The following is a 19,708-nucleotide window of genomic DNA, read 5'->3' as shown; positions in this document are numbered from 1 at the left end:
AAAGAGAAATTTCCCAAGCTCTGCTGCCTTGGTATACATCTATTTCACAAGCAATGAAAGGTTGGCTACAATCCCAAACATGCTTCCAGGAACTGAGTCCGAGTGAACTGAGTCTTTATTTTTGATGCAAGAAGCCTGGAAACAGAATGTGTGTTTCTGATTACTTTAGCTTGTAATGTTGCTTGCCTTTGTGTGGATGAATCTCAATCAGCCTTGCTAAATTCACATTTGCAGTCACAGATACACAGGCACAGTACTGGCTGAGGTTTCACATTTTCTTTATTGTTATTTTAAAAAGATTTATTTCATTTCCAAATATAGATCTAATTTCAACATATAATTTAAAACTGACCCCTAGTACATGTTACAGAAATAGAACTTCTCTAGACAGACCGATCTTCTCTTCACAGACTGACTTGGGATGCAGGGCGAGGGCGGAAAGGACACCCGTACCCCTCTCAATCTCTTGGGGAAGGGTCCCAAATTAAGGAGAAGCAGGAGGGAAACCCAAAGCAATACATCTTTCTTCTTCAGGAATACATTCCTATGATCATACATCAAGACAAGTTTCCTTATAGAGGTTTCTCTGTCAGACAAAGGAATGAGACACTCACAAGGACCTCCCTGAGCTGGGCAGTAAACTCCACCTGTTATTTGAGATAAAGAACATAAAATACTTTGCCACCTGCTAAGAAGCTCCAAGAAGAGAAGAGGAGAGACTTACATAAAGGGCTCAGGTCATGGATTTAGCTATAAGTGCAGTAGAGGAAGTGGCAAATGGGGGCATTGCCTGTCCCAGAGAAAAATTCTACCTCCTTGTAACATTTTTTTCAGTCCTCTAGCTCCCAGCACTGATGGTTGTTGGTGTGTGCTTTTGAGTAATTTCCCATTTATGGCAATCTTGTTATGGGATTTTCTTGACAAGATTTATTCAGAAGAGTTTTGGCTATTGCCTTCCTCTGAGGCCAAGAGTGTAATTTGCCCAACACTGCCCAGTTGGCTTCCATAGTCAGGAGGGGACTCTGCTCTCCAGGGTGCTAGACCAACACCCAAACCACTGTGCCACAATGGCTCTGCAGTAACCTAAAACTACCGAACATTTAGAAATAGAATTTAGGCATCCAGGGGCAAGGGGTAGGAAAATTCCTAGATGAAATTTCTAGATGTGAATAATTTTCAAAGTCACATTCTCTGCAGTGCTAGAAATTTAGAGACTGTAGGAAAAATTCATAGAGGCAAAGTTTTTATTTGAGGAGGCAATTTCCTCATTCAAGCCCAGCCGGCACTTGCTATACTCCTAGCAAGTCCTGGAATCCAGCACGGTTGCTTCCCTTTCATTTTCCTGGCCCTTTATATTACCTCTTTGTTTTATCAGTGCAGACACTGTAGCAGGCTTCACAAAGAAAATGCCTCGTATGCTTGAAACTGTTCTTAAGTCCACAGTCTAATCTGCAGACAGTTAATAAATAGGGTTGCCCCACACTGAACTAATAACCAAACAAATTGCAAAGTGGCAAACAATTATCCACAGGATAACTGTGGATGATTTTTTTTCATGGCATTTAAAATGCTGCTTGATAGACTGTAAAAAACAAACAAACCGCCAAAATAGTGAGTTTAAGGTCCCTTCTCTCCTTTCTTCCATTTTTCATCATGGGAGGCTGGATCACTTCTCCCAGATTCTTTATGATATGTTACCACATTCCTCAACCTCCACATGCCCCAAAGCATTCTTGAAATTCCATGTGATCTAAAGGCTGCCCAATTCTATTGTGATTGGTGGAAAAAGACATAAACAACTCACAGTCTGTACCTATACTCCCCTTCCTCATGCTACACCTTACTCCTGGCTGGGAGCCATTGCAGTTGTTCTTCCAAAAACCAGAAGCTCCCCATGGTCTGTGAGGCTTGCAGTTTTAGGCCCACACACAATGTGTTGGGATTGCTTGCCTGTGCTTCTGTTAGATCCATGCCACAATCAGTAAAATCTTGCTGAAATCAGCTGGATGGCAATAAGAAGCTAATTCTAGTCCCCATTTTTGATCAGCAAATGAAGTCTCCTCTCTCCATTTCTTTTTCTTTTTAGCTGGACACCAGACTGTAGAAACAGCCCAAATACCCTGAGTTGCAAAGTTGGCAGTATGTTTCCTCCCCAGCTCAGATAGGTCTTCTGGCACCCATTCCCTATTCACTGTGAAACATAAAATATATACACTATACAGAGTTACTGGGCGCAACAACAAATACATTAAAAAAGATCTACTCTTATATACAGTATTTATAAAAAGCAAATTGATGAGCCACCACCCCAGTACAAAAATACATATTTATTTTATGCCCATTATAGTTATTAAACTCTAGAAACAATCATTTGTGGACTTTAAAATTATTCTCGCAACCCCTGTAAAAATATTCACCTTGATTTATTTGTTCCCCTCCCTCCCTCCCTACCCACCTCAGTTTTGAAATTCGTAAGGTGCAATTTCTGAATAAAAAGATTTTTTTTTAAAAAAAGAATCTTTCTTCTTGGCTTTTGGCAAAAAAGAGTAGAAGATGTCAGACATAATGGGGAAGATTGCAAGAAATCTGTGGACTACAAGTCAGGCTAGATTAGCTCAAGATAGTATGAAATGCTTCTTTTTTTAACTTTTCAGCTTAGATCCCTGAACCAATTTACATGGAAGTATGTGTTTTCATTTAAAGAAAATTTACTTCCATAACAGTGGTTGAAAACCACAGACATTTATCACACTGCTTTAAAAAAAAATTGCAGTATTCCTAGAGCAAAATGTCACAGTGTGATGTAGGCCAGATACCACTGCCTTTTTAAAGGAAAGGATGTTATGCCAAGGCTGTTGAGTTCAATGGGACCTCTTTGAGGATTGGTGCAGGAGGGCAGGGCATTAGACACAGGATGGTGGGGCATTCGATCTCTGAGTGAAAACGCTCTTCAGTGTGTGACTTCACTGCCATCAATGTGACAGTGGTGTTAGCCTTCTTTCAGCATAAAAGGACACAAAAAAACTCTATTGGCATATTTGAGGCTATCTGGGAAGAAGCATAAACTTGGTTCATCAACCTTGAAATGTCTTTCTTTTCACATAGCCCCAAAATGCTACAAAATCTCTCCAACTATGTTCCTCAGAGTATTTTAAAAAAACAAAAACGTTTCCCTGCTGCGCAATTTTTGAATATGACCGAATGAAGTAATATTAGCCTTTTAAGGTGCAGTTATACCCACAAGTTACAGCAGGGTGCAGTGTAGTTTCATGTAATGCTAGGATATATCTGTGCAAAACACAGCAGTTATTGCAGCATGTTATATAGATCGCTCCTGTGTATCACAAAAACTGGCCAAACGCTACTTTTCAGCAATGCTGTGATCCACAGTTGTCCCAAATGTGCAGTTCAGTACAGGAGGGAGAACTTCCCTGTGCATGGAAAATTAGAGGTTGTTTTTGTACATAGAAACCCACATGGGGTCCAGCTGTTATGCATGGCCATATGAACTGGCAAAGCAATGGCTTCATCTATCCATATCTGACAAAATATGTAATCGCTAGGAATTTTCTAGGTTCTCCAGGCAATACTATACTTCTGCTGGAAGATACCACAGATTGGCCTGAAAGACTCAACGAATTCTGAGACAGGTTGTCTCTCTAGGAATTTTCTTTGTCCTCTGAGGCAATTCTGTAATTACTTCCAGCAGAAGTCATTTATTTCAGTAGGGTTAACTATTGCCAGAAACGTATCCCCCATAGATGCGAGAATTGTACTGCAATAATAAAATTGAGGTCCGAGTGTTTAAATCTCAGGCTTTCTACAGTATTGTGGACCTTCCCTTCATTTCTGAGACTTTATTCCAGAAATATAGTTGATTTACTGTATCAGTCACTTAAGGATCCTGCTCTTAATTAGGCTTGGAACAAGGAAGTACAACCACCCACTCTGAGAGCTTAACAACAAGAAGTCTACTTTCTAGTTGTATCCATTAAATATTTTAAGCTACCAATCTTACCATCTGTACTTATTGAAAGAGAATATTCATGCTGAATATCAACTTGGCTTGTCTCCTGGAAGACCAAATTTCTTGCTCAGATATGGTTCAAAGAGGTTTTGCTGGTACACAACAAGCAATGAAATCCTCAATTTATACAATATATTATTTTATATATGTCTTAAGAATAAGATTTTGGTAATCCCTAGAGAAAAGTGCACTTCGAAATTTTCACAATATTTTGATGGGGTATCTCTGCTTAAGGATTCAAAACAGAAGTGAGTTTAATCTCTCCAGCATCACCCACAATGAAGACATTTTTTTTCCTTTCCTGTTAAATCCATGGAACTACTTTTACATGGAAGGTATGGGGAAAGTTCTTTAGTGTAATGGGAGGCAAATATGGTGATTTTGCCAGCATTACAACCAGCTCTGCATTGATGGGATTGCTTTTCTTCCTCCCCACCAGCCCTCTGTGTCACCTGAAAACCTGTTCCAAATGTTTTCTCAGCCCTCCAGAGCATGTTTTGAAGATGTACAGAAGGAGGCAGATTAACTATTCTGTTCCTAGCTTTGCTGGCCAAAGCTATTGTCTTTTTTTCCATGGAGGAAATACAACAATTTCCGAGACTTCATTTTCACAATTGAACTCAGAATCACTTGCTTCTTTTTCTCTATCACTCTTGAGTTTGAAGAGGATCAAATGGCTCTCCGTTTTGTAACAATGCATCAATCATGCCTTCCACCTTTACTTGTGCTGGGAAATCACAGCCCATGACTGGACAGAGACTGGAGCTGAGGAGCAGAGCTATACTTGTTGTGCATACAGAAGACCCCTCCACTTCCATCTATTGGCTAGATTCCCTCTAAGTAACAGGAGATATTTTCCTCTACTGGAGATCCCGGAAAGGAGTCAAAATCAACATAATTGGGCTACATGGTCAAATAGTCTGACCTGGAGGAGAAAACGTATTAATAGACAACCATTGAAAATCATTGGGCAACTTAACCCTCTCAATCTTCCTTACTTAGTCCAGGAGCAGAGACAGCATGGTTCTGGCTCCAATATAGTCACCAAGGATGTTTTAATGGCCCTCATCTCTCCAGAAGGCCTAGATTCTCCCCCTCTTTTCCTGGAGGAAAAATGGGGGATTACCTCTCCCGAAAGCCTCCAGGAGATTCAGGAATTCACTTTTAAATAAATTGCAAAGCTTCCTTATACTATTGAACCTTTTAAAAAAAAAAGGATTCTTGCTTCCATAGCAGGCATGGTCTCCAGCTCACTTCTGGTTAGTTTTTTCTAATTCTGGCTGCCTTAGAAACCCTTGGAGGGAGTCCCAGGGGCCAAAACATGCTGTTCGCCCTGGTTTAGGCTTCATCATGCTTTTTCTACACACCCAATAGCTTCTTACATATGTTTCCTCTTCCCAATTTGTGGGTAGATCTAGGAAGAAGAGGCTTAAACATTTCAGAGTGCTGCACATCAATGTGGATCTTAGAGTTCATCTCTGATGGGGATGGGGGGACAATAATTTTTCCTCAGTTTCTTTAAAAAAATGACAAGATTAGAGAGAAGAAATAGAAAATATTAATTATTTCTTTCTAAATTGCTCACAGTTGTACTGAATATCCAGCTATTCCTATGTAAATTATGCCAAGGAAAAACCAATTTCATGAAGGCAGCTACATAAATACAATTCCATTGGAATCTCATGGAATAAACAGAAGGAAAAAGTAATATAAGTATGTACAAACAAATGAAAATTATTTTAAAACCATTAAAATTAGCAGCAGTTAAATTCTTGCAAGTAGTTAGACTGGTGGACCACTTTAGTGGAAAGGCTACATTTCCCAGTAAGTATAGCCTCTGCTAGTAGATGGGGACAGAGACCACTCTGATATATTTATAAGCTAGGAGGGAATGATCTCTCAGATGAAAGGATTGGATAATTGGTAGCATAAATGTTCAGGATGTAAGAGCCTTGGACACAAAAGCCTCATAATGGTAGGAATCTACACTTCAACATTTCCAATGAAATGAATTGAGAGGAATCTTATGTCACCAAAAACAGGCCAATTCTCTAACCCAAATTCAAGCTCCATTCTCCCCAAAGAAGGAAAAACCATGTTCATCAGCAAATCTCCTGCTTTCACCAATCCATGTATCCAAAATATTACTGTATCTGTCCAGCTGACTTCAGTTGTCTAAGGAAAACTGAATTCTGACAAAGGGCCTAGGGAAGGTAGCACAATCCTCAAATGGTAGCTCAAAAAGGTGGCTACACCTACACCATTTCCTGGCACCAGACCTCTGGGTCGGAGTAGAAGCAGAGTGTGGTCCACATATGGAAACTGGCAAGATTCACCTTGTTATTACACAAAACAATGAACTGTCCTGAGAGAGGACCATTGATCATAAGGCTTTTGAGGCTCTTGCAGAAGAAAAACCAAGTTTGAGAGAGAAAATCCACCAAGAAATAAAGGCTGAGGAATGACATCTGAGAGGGACGGAAGCCCTATAGTCAAAGTCATAAAAGGCCTGGAATATGATTTCAAAATATATTAATATTATATATTCCCAAATAACATTCCATAATAATATTCCTTTCCAAAATGTATTCACTTCATACTTTTTGCCTCTGCTAGGGAAACCTGTCATTTCTTCCAGCCAGCTGTGAACCTCAGGTGAGCTCTCTGTACCTAGGTTCTTTAGCCGCCCTTCCCATCATCTTCTGCTGCTGATTCCCCAGCCCCCTCAGTGTGGACAGCCATATTTGATATACAGGGCTGGATGTGCTTCTCATGGCAGCTCCCCCCTCCCCCCGCTCAACCCCTCAGAAACGGACAGTTTCCCCAGTTTATGTGTTCATTGCCCATTGGTCTGACCCATCCCAGACCTGGAGATAAAATCAAATGCTTCAAAGAGTTAGAAACAGGTTTCTGGTCAGGTCCAGCCTGCAGCATCCCCTGGCTCAGCATGGATGTAAAGACCAAGTAACGAAACAGCACCCCAGCTCAGAATGGAGCAAGGGACTAAATTACATTACAGTACTATTGGACATGGAGGGGGGCAGGAAAGGTATCCAAGCCAGCTTAGTTTCCCAAGGCGTTGATCCACGTCACAAGGCTCCAGGCCCTGCCTTGTTAGTGGCTGCCTCCACTCTTCCCACCTCCAGTGGCCCAGTCAATGATGATAAAGCTGAGGCTCATGATCATGAACAGCACACCAAGGCACGCAAAGAGGGCTGCCTGTGAAGAGAAGAAATGGGGTAAAGAGATGGTCACAAACACAACCATGGGAATGCCTAGTCTTACTGCCTCTCCAAGAAATGTTCACTGTTCCCTGGCAGTCTGCCAATTTTTAGTTCAATCCATGACTTGAAGGCATTTCACTCCTAAAAGAAAATGGTCTCCCAGAAATGCATGAAGCATGTATGTGTACAATCCACTTTGAGTCCCTTATGGAGAGAAAAAGCAGGGTATAAATAAACATAATAATAATAATAATAATAATAATAATCCAGATTTCATATTTGGTATAGGTTTTGGATGTGCTACCCAGACATGACAAAACATATGCCAAGACTACATGACCATGCCAACGATTCCTTACTGTTAGCTACTGTCCATGTATTGGGAGGAATAATTTGTTCTATGCCAGAGGTGTCAAACTTCTGCCCCTCCAGATGTTTGGGCCTCCAACTTCTAGAAGCCCTAGCCAGCTTGTCCAATGGTCAGGAATTCTGGGGGCTGAAGTCAAAAACACCTGGAGGACCAGAAATTTGACACCACTCATCTACGCTCTGCAACTGTGAACCATACACACTGTAGCCCTGGTGCAATAGTAACTAAGGGTCCTTCCACACAGCCTTATAAACCAGAATATCAAGACAGATAATCCACAATATTTGCTTTGAACTGGATTATCTGAGTCCACACTGCCATATAATCCAGTTCAATGTGGATTTTATACAGCTCTGTGGAAGAGGCCTTACAGTTCAAAAATGCAATTGGCATTAAAAATAGGCATCAATGGACACTCTTTGGCTATTGCTTTAGATAATTGCTCACTATAGTCTCTTTTGACTCTCTCACAAATTAACAATGTATATATGTGTGACAGACAGTGTGAATGTTGGACTATGAATCTAAAAAGTGTTCAAATACCTACTCATCCTTGGAAACCTAGTGGGTTGCTTTGGACAATTTACACTCCCTCAGCCTTAGAGTAAGGTAATGGCTAGCTCTCTCTGAACAAATCTTACCAAGAAAAACCCTGTGATAGGGTCAACATCCATTGGAAGTAGCATGGAGTCACACAACACACACACACCACAAGACTGTGTGCATGTACATTCATGTGGTCAGGCTGTATTTTTAGATTTTACGTACCACTATCTTGGGAGGGGATTTTGGTGGCTCCGTCTCATTGGGCATGATCCGGATGTAGAATATTGCCGGGAAGATGAATATTAGGCAGGGAGCCGAAGTGGCACCTGAAGAGATCAACAGAACATGTGTGTTTATGGGAAGTCTAGAAAGGGAAGATACACATGCCCATCCCACAGCCCTTCCTCAGTGGTTTTTCCTAGGAAACAACATCAACAAGCTGTGTTGGCAGGACCCCTGCCCTTGCCTCACATCCCTAATGAGGTCCAGACACATGATTGATTTACTCATGACACATATAGATCTACTATTCTATCCAACAATTTTACTTGAAGATTCCAAACTGTTCCATTTTTGTAACCCTATAGTCATCCTTCATCAAAAGCAAAAAATCAGAAAAGGACAGGAAAGAAGGGGGGAAAGCCAAATGGAGTCAACATAAACCTGTGTTGGGAAATATCTAAGGAACTAAGAAACGATCATCAATTCTAAAACAAACATGGGTTTATGTATAGGAAAGCTAAAGTGTCACGAGAAAGAAGATGGCAAATAAAGGGAAGACTCACCAATCAGGCCAAAGATGCCCAGGATAGAAGGGGCAAAAATGACAAGCAGGTTAATTGATGTCAACAGTACAACCGCAATGATAGTATGTCGGATCCAGCAGAATTCCTTGTCTTGGAAGAGCATCTGCTGAATTGCACGGCGCACCTGGCAGACAGAAGGAGAGACTACTGTCAGATTCACCCCCTTCAGGAATAGATTATAACTCTCAATCAAACATACTTTAGTTCAAGCCTAACTTGTCCCCTTGCTCCACTAGTTAAACACAATCTTCTGGTTTAATATCAAATTCTAGTGCTCATTTCCAAGCTGCCTCTTGATAAACTCTTGACTTCTTTTCTCCATGCCTCAGCCAATGCTCTGTTTCACAATCAGTGGGAAAATCATGGCAGACGATCCATGTTTATGATTAAAATGGGAGCCCTACATGTACCTTACACTAGCACTGTGGTGGCTGCCTGGAACTTGCTTGGCACAACATCTTCTTTCCTTTGGTTGACACACTGAGTTAAGCAGTACATACGTACATCCTGTGCAGTTGAATCAAGCCCATTCTACTTATGCACAGGAATGGCTAAATAAGCAGGACAAGGATGAATTTCCTTACCATGACACTGGTAGTTCTGCTACAGTAATCATACAACATTAATGCTTTATTCTCCAACTTGATTTTCTGCAGCTGTTTAGCAGAGCTTAGAAAAGTGTTTAATTTTTTTTACAACAGTTCTTAAAACTGTTGTAAACCTGGCCACTGGGGATTCAGGGAATAGTTAAAAACATAAATTCCCCAAGCTTTAGTGTTTACATTTGTTTCTTATTTCCTTCTGCAAACAAGGTATATAATTCTTGTGGAAATTTGAAGTGACCCCGATATTAATGGTATATAGACCAGAGCCCCTGGTGATGCAGTGGGTTAAAGCACTGAGCTGCTGAACTTGTTGACTGAAAGGTTGCAGGTTCAAATCCGGGGAGCGGAGTGAGCACCTGCTGTTAGCCCCAGCTTCTGCCAACCTAGGAGTTCGAAAACATGCAAATGTGAGTAGATCAATAGGTAATGGTGCTCCTTGCAGTCATGCCAGCCACATGACCTAGGAGGTGTCTATGGACAACGCTGGTTCTTCAGCTTAGAAATGGAGATGAGCACCACACCCCAGAGTCGGACACGACTGGACTTAATGTCAGGGGAAAATACTTACCTTTACCAGACTGAACTCTGTTGATATTTATTTTCTCGCTAAGTTCCCAGTTAGAGTGGTATACAGTCCAGAATTGGACTATGTGTTAGATTGGTTTTTTGGTATGCAGCATAGGGAAACCCCTACCCTTTCTTCATTAACTCTTTGTCCATCAGTTTGCTGAGCAAGGAACATACCGGGAAGAGAACAATGGGCACCGTCAATGTCACTGCTGTCAACACAGCCACCCGCACACATAGGATCAGCACATCAAATGGGTCAACTCTGCTGTAGGTGTGTAGCAGCTCTGATTCCACCTGGCCTAGAAGGAGCAGACAAGAATGCAACATCATTACTGATTAGGCATCAGCATGGAACATGTTTGTATCACTCAATCACTCCTTAGAAAAGCAGGTTGTACATGCTATATTCTTGCACCAAAATGTGAGGATGCAATGGTATAGAGGTTAATGGTACAGAGATGGTATAGGTTGCAATGGTATAAAGAGTTTGAAAAGGTTACTTTTTTGGACAACATCTCATGGAATCCCCAGCCAATGTGGCCATTGGAGATAAGGTCCAAAAATAATTAGATTCTAAGGTCTGGATCCTATACACATTAGTATAGGAGTAAATCATATTAAATGCATACACACTTGCTTCCAAGTGTACTTGCATAGGATTAGTAGAATATTAAATTATTATGAACAATTTGTAGTAAATGATCTCCATGATGTAATCATCTTGGGAAAAGGATGATATGGGATCTCTTAGGACTTGTCTATACTGACAAAAAACCCTGTTTCATACCACATTTCACAGTCCACAGTTTCCCCATTAACACCACCTACATCACACACATCATGGTGACAGAGCCATAACATGTTTCTCCCTGGTGAACTCACTTGGGTGTAAGAAAGCAATTCATATCTCTAAACTTTTGCATATCTATTATTTTTCGCACGAAAATGGCTGCTCCATATTCTCCCCAACCTTGTCATGCGTGCAAATGTATGTTTTCCCTGTTAAGCATGAATGCACTAATACTGATATGCTTTCTTAAACAAAATAATGTCGACCATGTCAGCAAATTGAAAATTCATACTGGGAAAGAACCAATGATCAGGTTATCACCTCCCTCCAAAAAGTTTCACCCCCTGCTGTCTTCTCCCCCTTACTCCATAGTGATGCTTGAAGGACTGGTCACATGCCAAAAATTCCAGGTTTTCTGGAAATAATGAGGCAAGGCTTTTTGAACCAGATTAAAGTGCAAATAATTGCATTGCAAGCTAATTGTCCACAGCATTGTGTGTCTGGATTTCAGCAACTATGAAGTGAGTACATTTTTTTATCAGTGTAGGCAATCCTTTAGAGGCTATATTGTATGACTATTGGAAAGGCTCTTTATAATGTAGAAGAACTTACTGACATTTTTATAATGGTGATCACTAACAAATGGTTTGGGCATCTGCACAGTATCCTTGCAAATCTGTATCAGTGGGTGAGTGCTATGCTCCAAGGACAGAAGCATGTGGTTTCAGTGGCTCTTTGTGATCACCCCAGTGTTCCCCACTCATCTTTCTGTCATTTGATCCTAGTGGTAAGGACTTACCATAGAAAGTGAGGTAGCCAAAAAGAGCAGCCAGGAAATACATGACATACATGACAGTGATGGAGATGTTGGAGATGCACTGCATTTTCTTCTTGGATGGACTGAAGAAGACATGCAGAAACACAGTGAGGAGAAGCATTCTTGACACTTTTAAAGCACATGTCCTTGTTTGCTGAAATCTCTTTTCCTTCACATTCATTCAAGTCAGAAATAAATATATAACAAAAAGAGCCAAGATTGGAAAGCATCCCAATCCAGTCTGTGAAGTCAAATTATGCAAGGCCACAACAGTTGATAACATAGTACCAGCTGTGGCCCTTAGCAAGTATCAATTACCCTGAGTACTGAGAATGGGCATGCCAGTAACACAAAGAAAAAAGCCTTAGAAGTAACACTATAAAATGCCACAATGGCTCCTTATTCTAGAGAACCAATCAAATAAGCCATCTATTTCTTGGCTTGGAAATGCAATGTTATACAGAAAATCCATTAAAATTCACCTGATATATGAAGCACACAAGGCAGGTGCATATAGGTTATTCCATTGTCCCTCCCAGTTTCATTCACCTTCTCTTATCCTGTCTCAGTGTCATATTTTAGCATATGCTCAAATACTTACTCTTTCAGTTCAGTGTAAATAGGCAGGACCTCAGGGTGACACACAAAAGCAAATGCCATGATAGGAATGGTGTAAGCTGTCTGTAAGACAGAAGAGGATAGATATTAGGGAACTGTTGAGTTAATTTCTCTTTCTTGCCCCCACAACCCCATCCCAAGGCTGTAGGTTTGCAGCCTTTCAACTTCTACAAGAAGCACTGAGCTGGAGAAATACCAATTGGAAACACCTCACATTAATGAATATTCTCCTTCACTACGTCCACTTTGGCATATCATGAAATTGACAATGAGCTCCCAAAAGATATGTTCTAGCAAACTCTACCAAGTTCTACCAAGCAGATAAATCTGAATGTCTGCTTCCTGAGGACCATAAATATGGAGACACCCATAATCAGAAGATTTGTCACAATGGTTCATTCACACTGCAGAATTATAGTGCTACAATTCTCAGCCAGAGAGTTCCTCTGGAACCTTTCCAAATGACAAACCCCAGGATTCCAAAGGACAGAACCATGAGAATAAAGGGAAATAATACTGTTATAATTATGCAGTGTGAATGGGCCCCAAGCAATAACATGGACACAACTATGAATACATAGTAAAGTGAAATATTGGGGTCTTTGTTAACCGAAGCACTGCCTGTACCAATGAAATCAATCAAGATTACATGTATTAGCAACTTCCATGAGCAGAAGGGATGGAGGCAAGTATTACTAGTGGAAACTGAGCTCTCGTTTGAGTAGAATTGTGTATTCATATAATCACTGCCTTCCATCGGTAGGCAAAGACTTTTATTTCTGACATACTTTTGAGAATTAAAGGCTTTTGAAGAAAGAGTTTAGGGACTGTGCTGTACTGTTTTAACTGTATTTTTAAAAACTGCTTTTCAGCATTTTTAATTGTTTTTAGCATTATTTATATGGTAATTGTATTCAATTTTAATGCTGCTTTAAGGCATTTTAACTACATTGTACTTGCTTTAATTTGTAAGCCACTTTGATCCTTGCCTCAGAGGAAAAAGATGGAATGTAAATAAAGATAATAGCAACAACAACCACACTTTTGTAGTCACTCTTACAACTGCCTGTAGGGTGGTCAGGAAGCATTTGCCTCACATTCCCAGTTTGATACTGCTCCTAGCTTCATTCAGCTCTCCTTTGGCTTTTCTAGCCCCTTAAATTTCATCCCTTGCAATCAAAATCACGTCCTCCCTCCCTTGTTGTTTGATTGTACTTATCCCACTTCCACCCTCCCCTCCTTGTACATGCAATTTATACAGCAAACTACAGAAGTTACATTTGAAATATCAATCTCAACCTTAATTTTTCCATTCCACATCTTAACACATTCTCTAAATAATTCCTAACTGGGTCCCACATCCTCTTAGTTATTGTAACCTTTTCAATTTTATCTATATTGTTCCATTTGCAATTTGTAATTTCCACATTTAACATTTTAACTATATACTTATGCCAATTAGTCAGTGTCCATTTTTTTATCTTTCCAACCCCTCACTAAAACAATTTGTGCACATGCTATTAATTTGTCAACCAATTTTTCATTCTATTGATTTCTCCTTCAATCCTCCCTCCCTGAGTTCTCCCCTTTAAAAATTTCTTCCTCCCAGCCTTCTGAAGCCATCATATTCCTATGTTATCTATTCTGTACTTACTGCATTCTTACTACTACACACTAGAACACAAGGGGGAAGGTGCTGCGATATTGCAGATGTAATGCTTGAATTGTGTTTTCATATTGTAATGATCTGTGGGCCAATTTAGCATGGCTCTTTTGTTATTATGTTACATCTCTGTCAGTCTGGTCCACTTCCATCACACAGATTTGGTGTCATGTCTACAGGCTGTACTGTGTCTAGCCCTTGCGTTGGCTCCATAACCAAAGAATCATTTAACTGAGATACAAGGTAACTGTCAAGGACAAGCAGGCATAGGCAAGCTTATGTCCTTCCCTATGCTTTTGTTTACAATGCTCATCAACCCCAGTCAACAAGCCTGATGGTAAGGAGTGATAAGTACTGTAGTTCTAAACATATAAGTAGAGTTTGTATTTAAGAATTTACTAAGTTTGATATAAACCTGTAGCATATTAGTACACATTAAAGTATTTATTATTGAAGTTAGTCAGATAATGAACCCACTCCACCAACCTGAGAGTTGAGTGTGAACAAACTTGCGGAGCAGATCTCTTCATTGGTTTCCTCCATGACTGTGTGGTCATTCTGATAGCTGCTTGTGCTGACCGGAGTATAATTCATGTTGCTTGTGCCATTGTCTCTGTCTGGAAGTGGGCAGGGAATCTGGAACCTTTTGTAAATGACCTAAAGTGGACACAAGATACCATCAGTACAGCCCTGTAGTCAGTTCTGGACGACTGTCAATCTAAGGAAAAATATAACTAATCTGAGTAAAAATTAGGCGAGTGAAGACCCTAGGCGCTAAGGTTTTGGTATCACAAAGCAATGTACTTTTCATACCTCATGTCTGGTTGCAACCCTTGTCAGTAGGGAATACAAGTAGCACATCAGAATGGACTTGCCCTAATGCCCCTGGCCCCCTCGATGGACTGTCACCTTGTCGTGGTGAGGGGGCTTGCGTGTTCCGATGAACCTGTAGGCACAACAACTGGAGTCGTGCACTCCCAGGAGTGGCTGCGGGGGAGGTTCCAGACCAAGCACAGTCTGAAGACCCAAAGACCTCAACGGCGGAGCAGGCGGAGAATAACATGGTACATGTTACAACGGCTGCGAAGGCGGAAGAAGGCTGCAACAGACTGAGAAGCCACGGTCATTGTGTTAAACTACATCACCAGTGGAACCTCACTCTGTGAAGTCTGTGTGTTGATCACTTGTGCACTGACCTCCACACATTAAAAAAAATCCACGCACAGGCGTCTTCCAAAGAAAATAAAAACCAACCAACCAAAGTCCCATGGCGATCAGCGAGTGGCGACGGGGGCAGGACTGTGAAATCTGGAAGCCCCTAGTCACAGACTGGCACATGGGCGGTGGGTACGGACTCAGTCGTTCTACCTCAAGGTCCGAGGCAGTTGAGTAGTTCGGCAGCTGTATCCGCGACTGAGCAGCCCTATTGAGGACCCACTCTGCTCACCCCACATGGGGAGGGGGCTAGAAAAGGTGCCCCAAACATAGTCTGCCTCACTCATCCCTGACTGGACTGCCGCGTCCAGTGGGGTCACCACCCTGCGGCCAAAAAGAAAAATGAACTTCGGTACGTGGAACGTACGGACTCTGATGGACAACAGTGGCAGTGAACGCCCCGAACGCAGAACTGCCATCATTGCAAGGGAGCTGGGATGCTTCAACATCGACATAGCAGCCCTTCAGGAGACCCGGAGAGCAGGAGAGGGACAGCTGAAGGAAGAAAAAGGAGGCTACACCTTCTTCTGGAAGGGACTGCCCGAAAAAGACCAAAGAATGCACGGAGTTGGCTTCGCCATCAGAAATGATCTGATGAAACATCTGTCCGAAGCACCCACTGGCATCAACGAACGACTCTCAACCCTCCGAATCAATCTTGCCAAAAACCAACGGGCAATCATCATAAGTGCCTATGCACCAACGCTAGATGCTGATGAAGACATCAAGGAGAAATTCTACTGTCAGCTGGACACCGTCCTATCGGGGATACCTAAGAAGGACAAAATCATCCTCCTGGGGGACTTCAATGCAAGAGTCGGGCGAGACTTCGACCTGTGGCCAGGGACCATTGGAAAAGACGGGGTTGGAAACAGCAACTCAAATGGCATCCTGCTTCTCACCAAATGTGCGGAGCACAACCTTGTCATCACCAACACGCTCTTCCGCCAGAAAAACAAGTTCAAGACATCATGGAAGCACCCCCGGTCAAAGCATTGGCACCTCTTAGACTATGTAATCACACGCGCCAGAGACCGCCGTGACGTGCTCCTCACAAGAGCCATGATAGGTGCTGACGACTGCTGGACTGACCACAGGCTAATTCGATCCTCGATGGCTATCAAGATTGCCCCCAAGCGCAGACTCCAAGGAAGGAAGACAAGGCGCAAAATGAACACCCAAGCCCTTCAGGAGCCCTCCAGACGAGCCCATCTCCAAACAGCACTCAAGGACCATCTACCCACAGAACACCCCGAAAATGTTGAGGAACATTGGAACAAACTGAAGACCTCCATCATCCAAGCCTGCGAAGAAACTATTGGATACCAAGCCAAGAAACATCAAGACTGGTTTGATGAAAATGACATCGAGATCCAACAGCTAATTGACAAGAAAAGGAAAGCCTTCCAAGCATGGCAGAGAGACATCAACTGTGCTGCTAAGAAAAAGATCTATGCTAGTGCAAAAGCTGAGGTCCAAAGAAGGACAAGAGAACTCAAGAACATCTGGTGGACAAAGAAGGCCAAAGAAATCCAACACCTGGCAGATACCCATAATGCTCAGGGATTCTTCAAAGCCACAAAGGTAATCTATGGACCAAGAAACCATGGCATACAGCCTCTACGCTCATCAGATGGAACCAAACTCCTGAAGGACCAAAACTCAATTGCACTACGTTGGAAAGAACACTACCAAAGCCTCCTGAACCGCAGCTCCAATGTGGCCGAAGAGGTCCTCTCACAAATCCCACAACAACAAACCAGGGATGAGCTTGCAGCACTGCCTAGTTTGGAAGAAGTCAGCAATGCCATCAGCCAACAGAAGAATAACAAAGCCAGTGGACCAGATGGGATCCCTGCTGAAATCTTTAAAGAGGGAGGACCTGAGCTAACACACCAACTCCACCAGCTCATAGAAAAAGTGTGGGTGACCGAGAAAATCCCAGCAGATTTCAAGGACGCCACCATCATCACCCTCTTCAAAAAAGGGGAAAGAACAGACTGCGGAAACTATCGAGGTATCTCCCTTCTAACCTCCGCTGGGAAAATCCTCGCAAGAATCCTTGCAAACCGCCTTCTGCCCCTCTCAGAAGACACCCTCCCAGAATCCCAGAACGGCTTCCGCCCCTCCAGAGGAACCGTGGACATGATCTTCACTGCACGACAACTCCAAGAAAAATGCAGGGAACAAAACCAACCCCTGTACATGGCATTCATCGACCTTGCAAAGGCATTTGACACAGTGAATCGCAGCGCTCTCTGGACCATCCTCCACAAAATCGGGTGCCCTAACAAATTTGTGAACATCCTGCGGCTCCTCCATGATGACATGATGGCAACAGTTTTGGACAGCAGTGGCTCCCAAAGTGACCCATTTAAGGTGGAATCTGGTGTCAAACAGGGATGTGTTATCACCCCAACTCTATTCTCCATCTTCATCGCTATGATACTTCACCTTGTTGATGGGAAGCTTCCCACCGGAGTGGAAATAATCTATCGGACAGATGGCAAGCTATTCAACCTCAGCAGACTGAAAGCCAAAACCAAGGTTACAACAACATCTGTTATAGAACTCCAGTATGCTGATGACAATGTCGTCTGTGCGCATTCAGAAGAAGATCTACAAGCCACTCTAAACACCTTCGCAGAAGCATACGAGAAGCTCGGCCTGTCACTGAACATTGAGAAAACCAAGGTGCTGTTCCAGCAGTCACAAGCCAATCCCTCTCCAATGCCAGTAATACAGCTTAATGGTGTAACATTAGAAAATGTGGACCATTTCCGCTACCTTGGCAGCCACCTCTCCACCAAAGTCAACATCGACGCCGAAATACAACACCGCCTGAGCTCTGCAAGTGCAGCATTTTCCAGAATGAAGCAGAGAGTGTTTGAGGACCGGGACATCCGTAGGGAGACCAAGGTGCTTGTCTATAAAGCCATTGTCCTCCCAACCCTGCTATATGCCTGTGAGACGTGGACAGTCTACAGACGTCATATGCAACTCCTGGAATGATTCCATCAGCGCTGCCTCCGGAAAATCCTGCAAATCTCCTGGGAAGACAAGCGGACAAACGTCAGTGTGCTGGAAGAAGCAAAGACCACCAGCATTGAAGCGATGGTCCTCCAACATCAACTCCGCTGGGCCGACCACGTTGTCCGGATGCCTGACCACCGTCTCCCAAAGCAGTTGCTCTACTCCGAACTTAAGAACGGAAAACGGAACGTTGGTGGACAGGAAAAGAGATTTAAAGATGGGCTGAAAGCCAACCTTAAAAACTCTGGCATAGACACTGAGAACTGGGAAGCCCTGGCCCTTGAGCGCTCCAGCTGGAGGACAGCTGTGACCAGCAGTGCTGCAGAATTCGAGGAGGCACGAGTGGAGGGTGAAAGAGAGAAACGTGCCAGGAGGAAGGCGCGTCAAGCCAACCCCGACCGGGAACGCCTTCCACCTGGAAACCAATGCCCTCACTGCGGAAGAAGATGCAGAGCAAGAATAGGGCTCCACAGCCACATACGGACCCACAAGGAAATCCATAATGGAAGACCATCTTACTCGTCCAACGAGGGATCGCCTAAGTAAGTAAGTAAGTAAGTAATGCCCCTGGCTTGTATTCTGCAAAATAACACAGCTACACATATTTATAAGACTGTGAGAGTTGCAAAAAGGAAGATTTTCTTGTTTGATTCCCTTGGGGTATTGTTCTTATGAGATGTCAGGAAAATGATGCAAAAGCAATCATTAAGCATGAAAAAGAGGACATTTTCAAGCAACGTGATATTCAAAGTGAAATCCATAGGATACTGTTTACTTTATCTAAATTTAGAACCAATCCTGCCTTGGAACCTCATAACAACTTGGGGAAACAGTCGGAGGTAACAGGTATCCCATCTGTTCTCAGACTTGCACCCCCTTCCCAGTTAATTGTCTGTCTGAGCAGCCACCATTTGGGGTTCTAGCCTCCTCCTGTCACTCTACATACTTGCATGCAACTTCATTGCCCAAAAATAGATCAGTGTTGCTGACAAGGAGAGAATGCTGTTACATGCCTTTCTCTGGCGGTTACTGAAAGGGCTGCGGGGCAGCTCCCTTGCTATTCACTGTGACAGCCCAACAACACGTGCAAAACACAGGCCCCATCTACACTGTCATTTAAAATCCAGCTTATCTGCTTTGAACTGGGTTATATGGAATTGTAGACTAATATAACCCAGTTCAAAGCAGATAATCTGGATTTTATATGGCAGTGTAGATATGGCCACAGCCATCCAGGTTTAGCACAGCAGGAGCATCCAGACATTGCCCCTTGCCTGGCTGACTGACAATGACTGGAACAGCGATTTGACGGATGACACTGTTTTATTGTTTTAATGATTGTTTTATTGCTCATGGATGTATTTTTAAATTTAATTTATGTCTAACTGTAGGGTATAATTGTAATTGTTTGTACTGGCATTGAA

The 19,708-nt window shown here is 42.5% G+C and overlaps 1 protein-coding gene across 1 annotated transcript in view; it reads right to left on the bottom strand.

Moving 5' to 3' along the window:
• Positions 1–261: 261 nt before the first annotated feature.
• SLC38A3 (solute carrier family 38 member 3) overlaps positions 262–19,708 on the bottom strand; it is a 104,153-nt gene continuing 84,706 nt past the window's right edge. Inside the window, exons 10-16 of the mRNA XM_060765752.2 lie at positions 14,523–14,693; positions 12,357–12,436; positions 11,738–11,838; positions 10,323–10,447; positions 8,953–9,097; positions 8,390–8,493; positions 262–7,246 (exon numbers count right to left, since the gene is read on the bottom strand). Coding sequence (XP_060621735.1) covers positions 7,142–7,246; positions 8,390–8,493; positions 8,953–9,097; positions 10,323–10,447; positions 11,738–11,838; positions 12,357–12,436; positions 14,523–14,693 — 831 coding nt within the window. The 3' untranslated portion in view covers positions 262–7,141. The remainder of the gene's footprint in view (positions 7,247–8,389; positions 8,494–8,952; positions 9,098–10,322; positions 10,448–11,737; positions 11,839–12,356; positions 12,437–14,522; positions 14,694–19,708) is intronic.

Source organism: Anolis sagrei, chromosome 2, assembly GCF_037176765.1.
Source record: "Anolis sagrei isolate rAnoSag1 chromosome 2, rAnoSag1.mat, whole genome shotgun sequence".
Lineage (NCBI taxonomy): Eukaryota > Metazoa > Chordata > Lepidosauria > Squamata > Dactyloidae > Anolis > Anolis sagrei.
The sequence above is the reverse complement of the archived record's forward strand: the minus strand, read 5'-3'. Positions and strand labels throughout refer to the sequence as shown.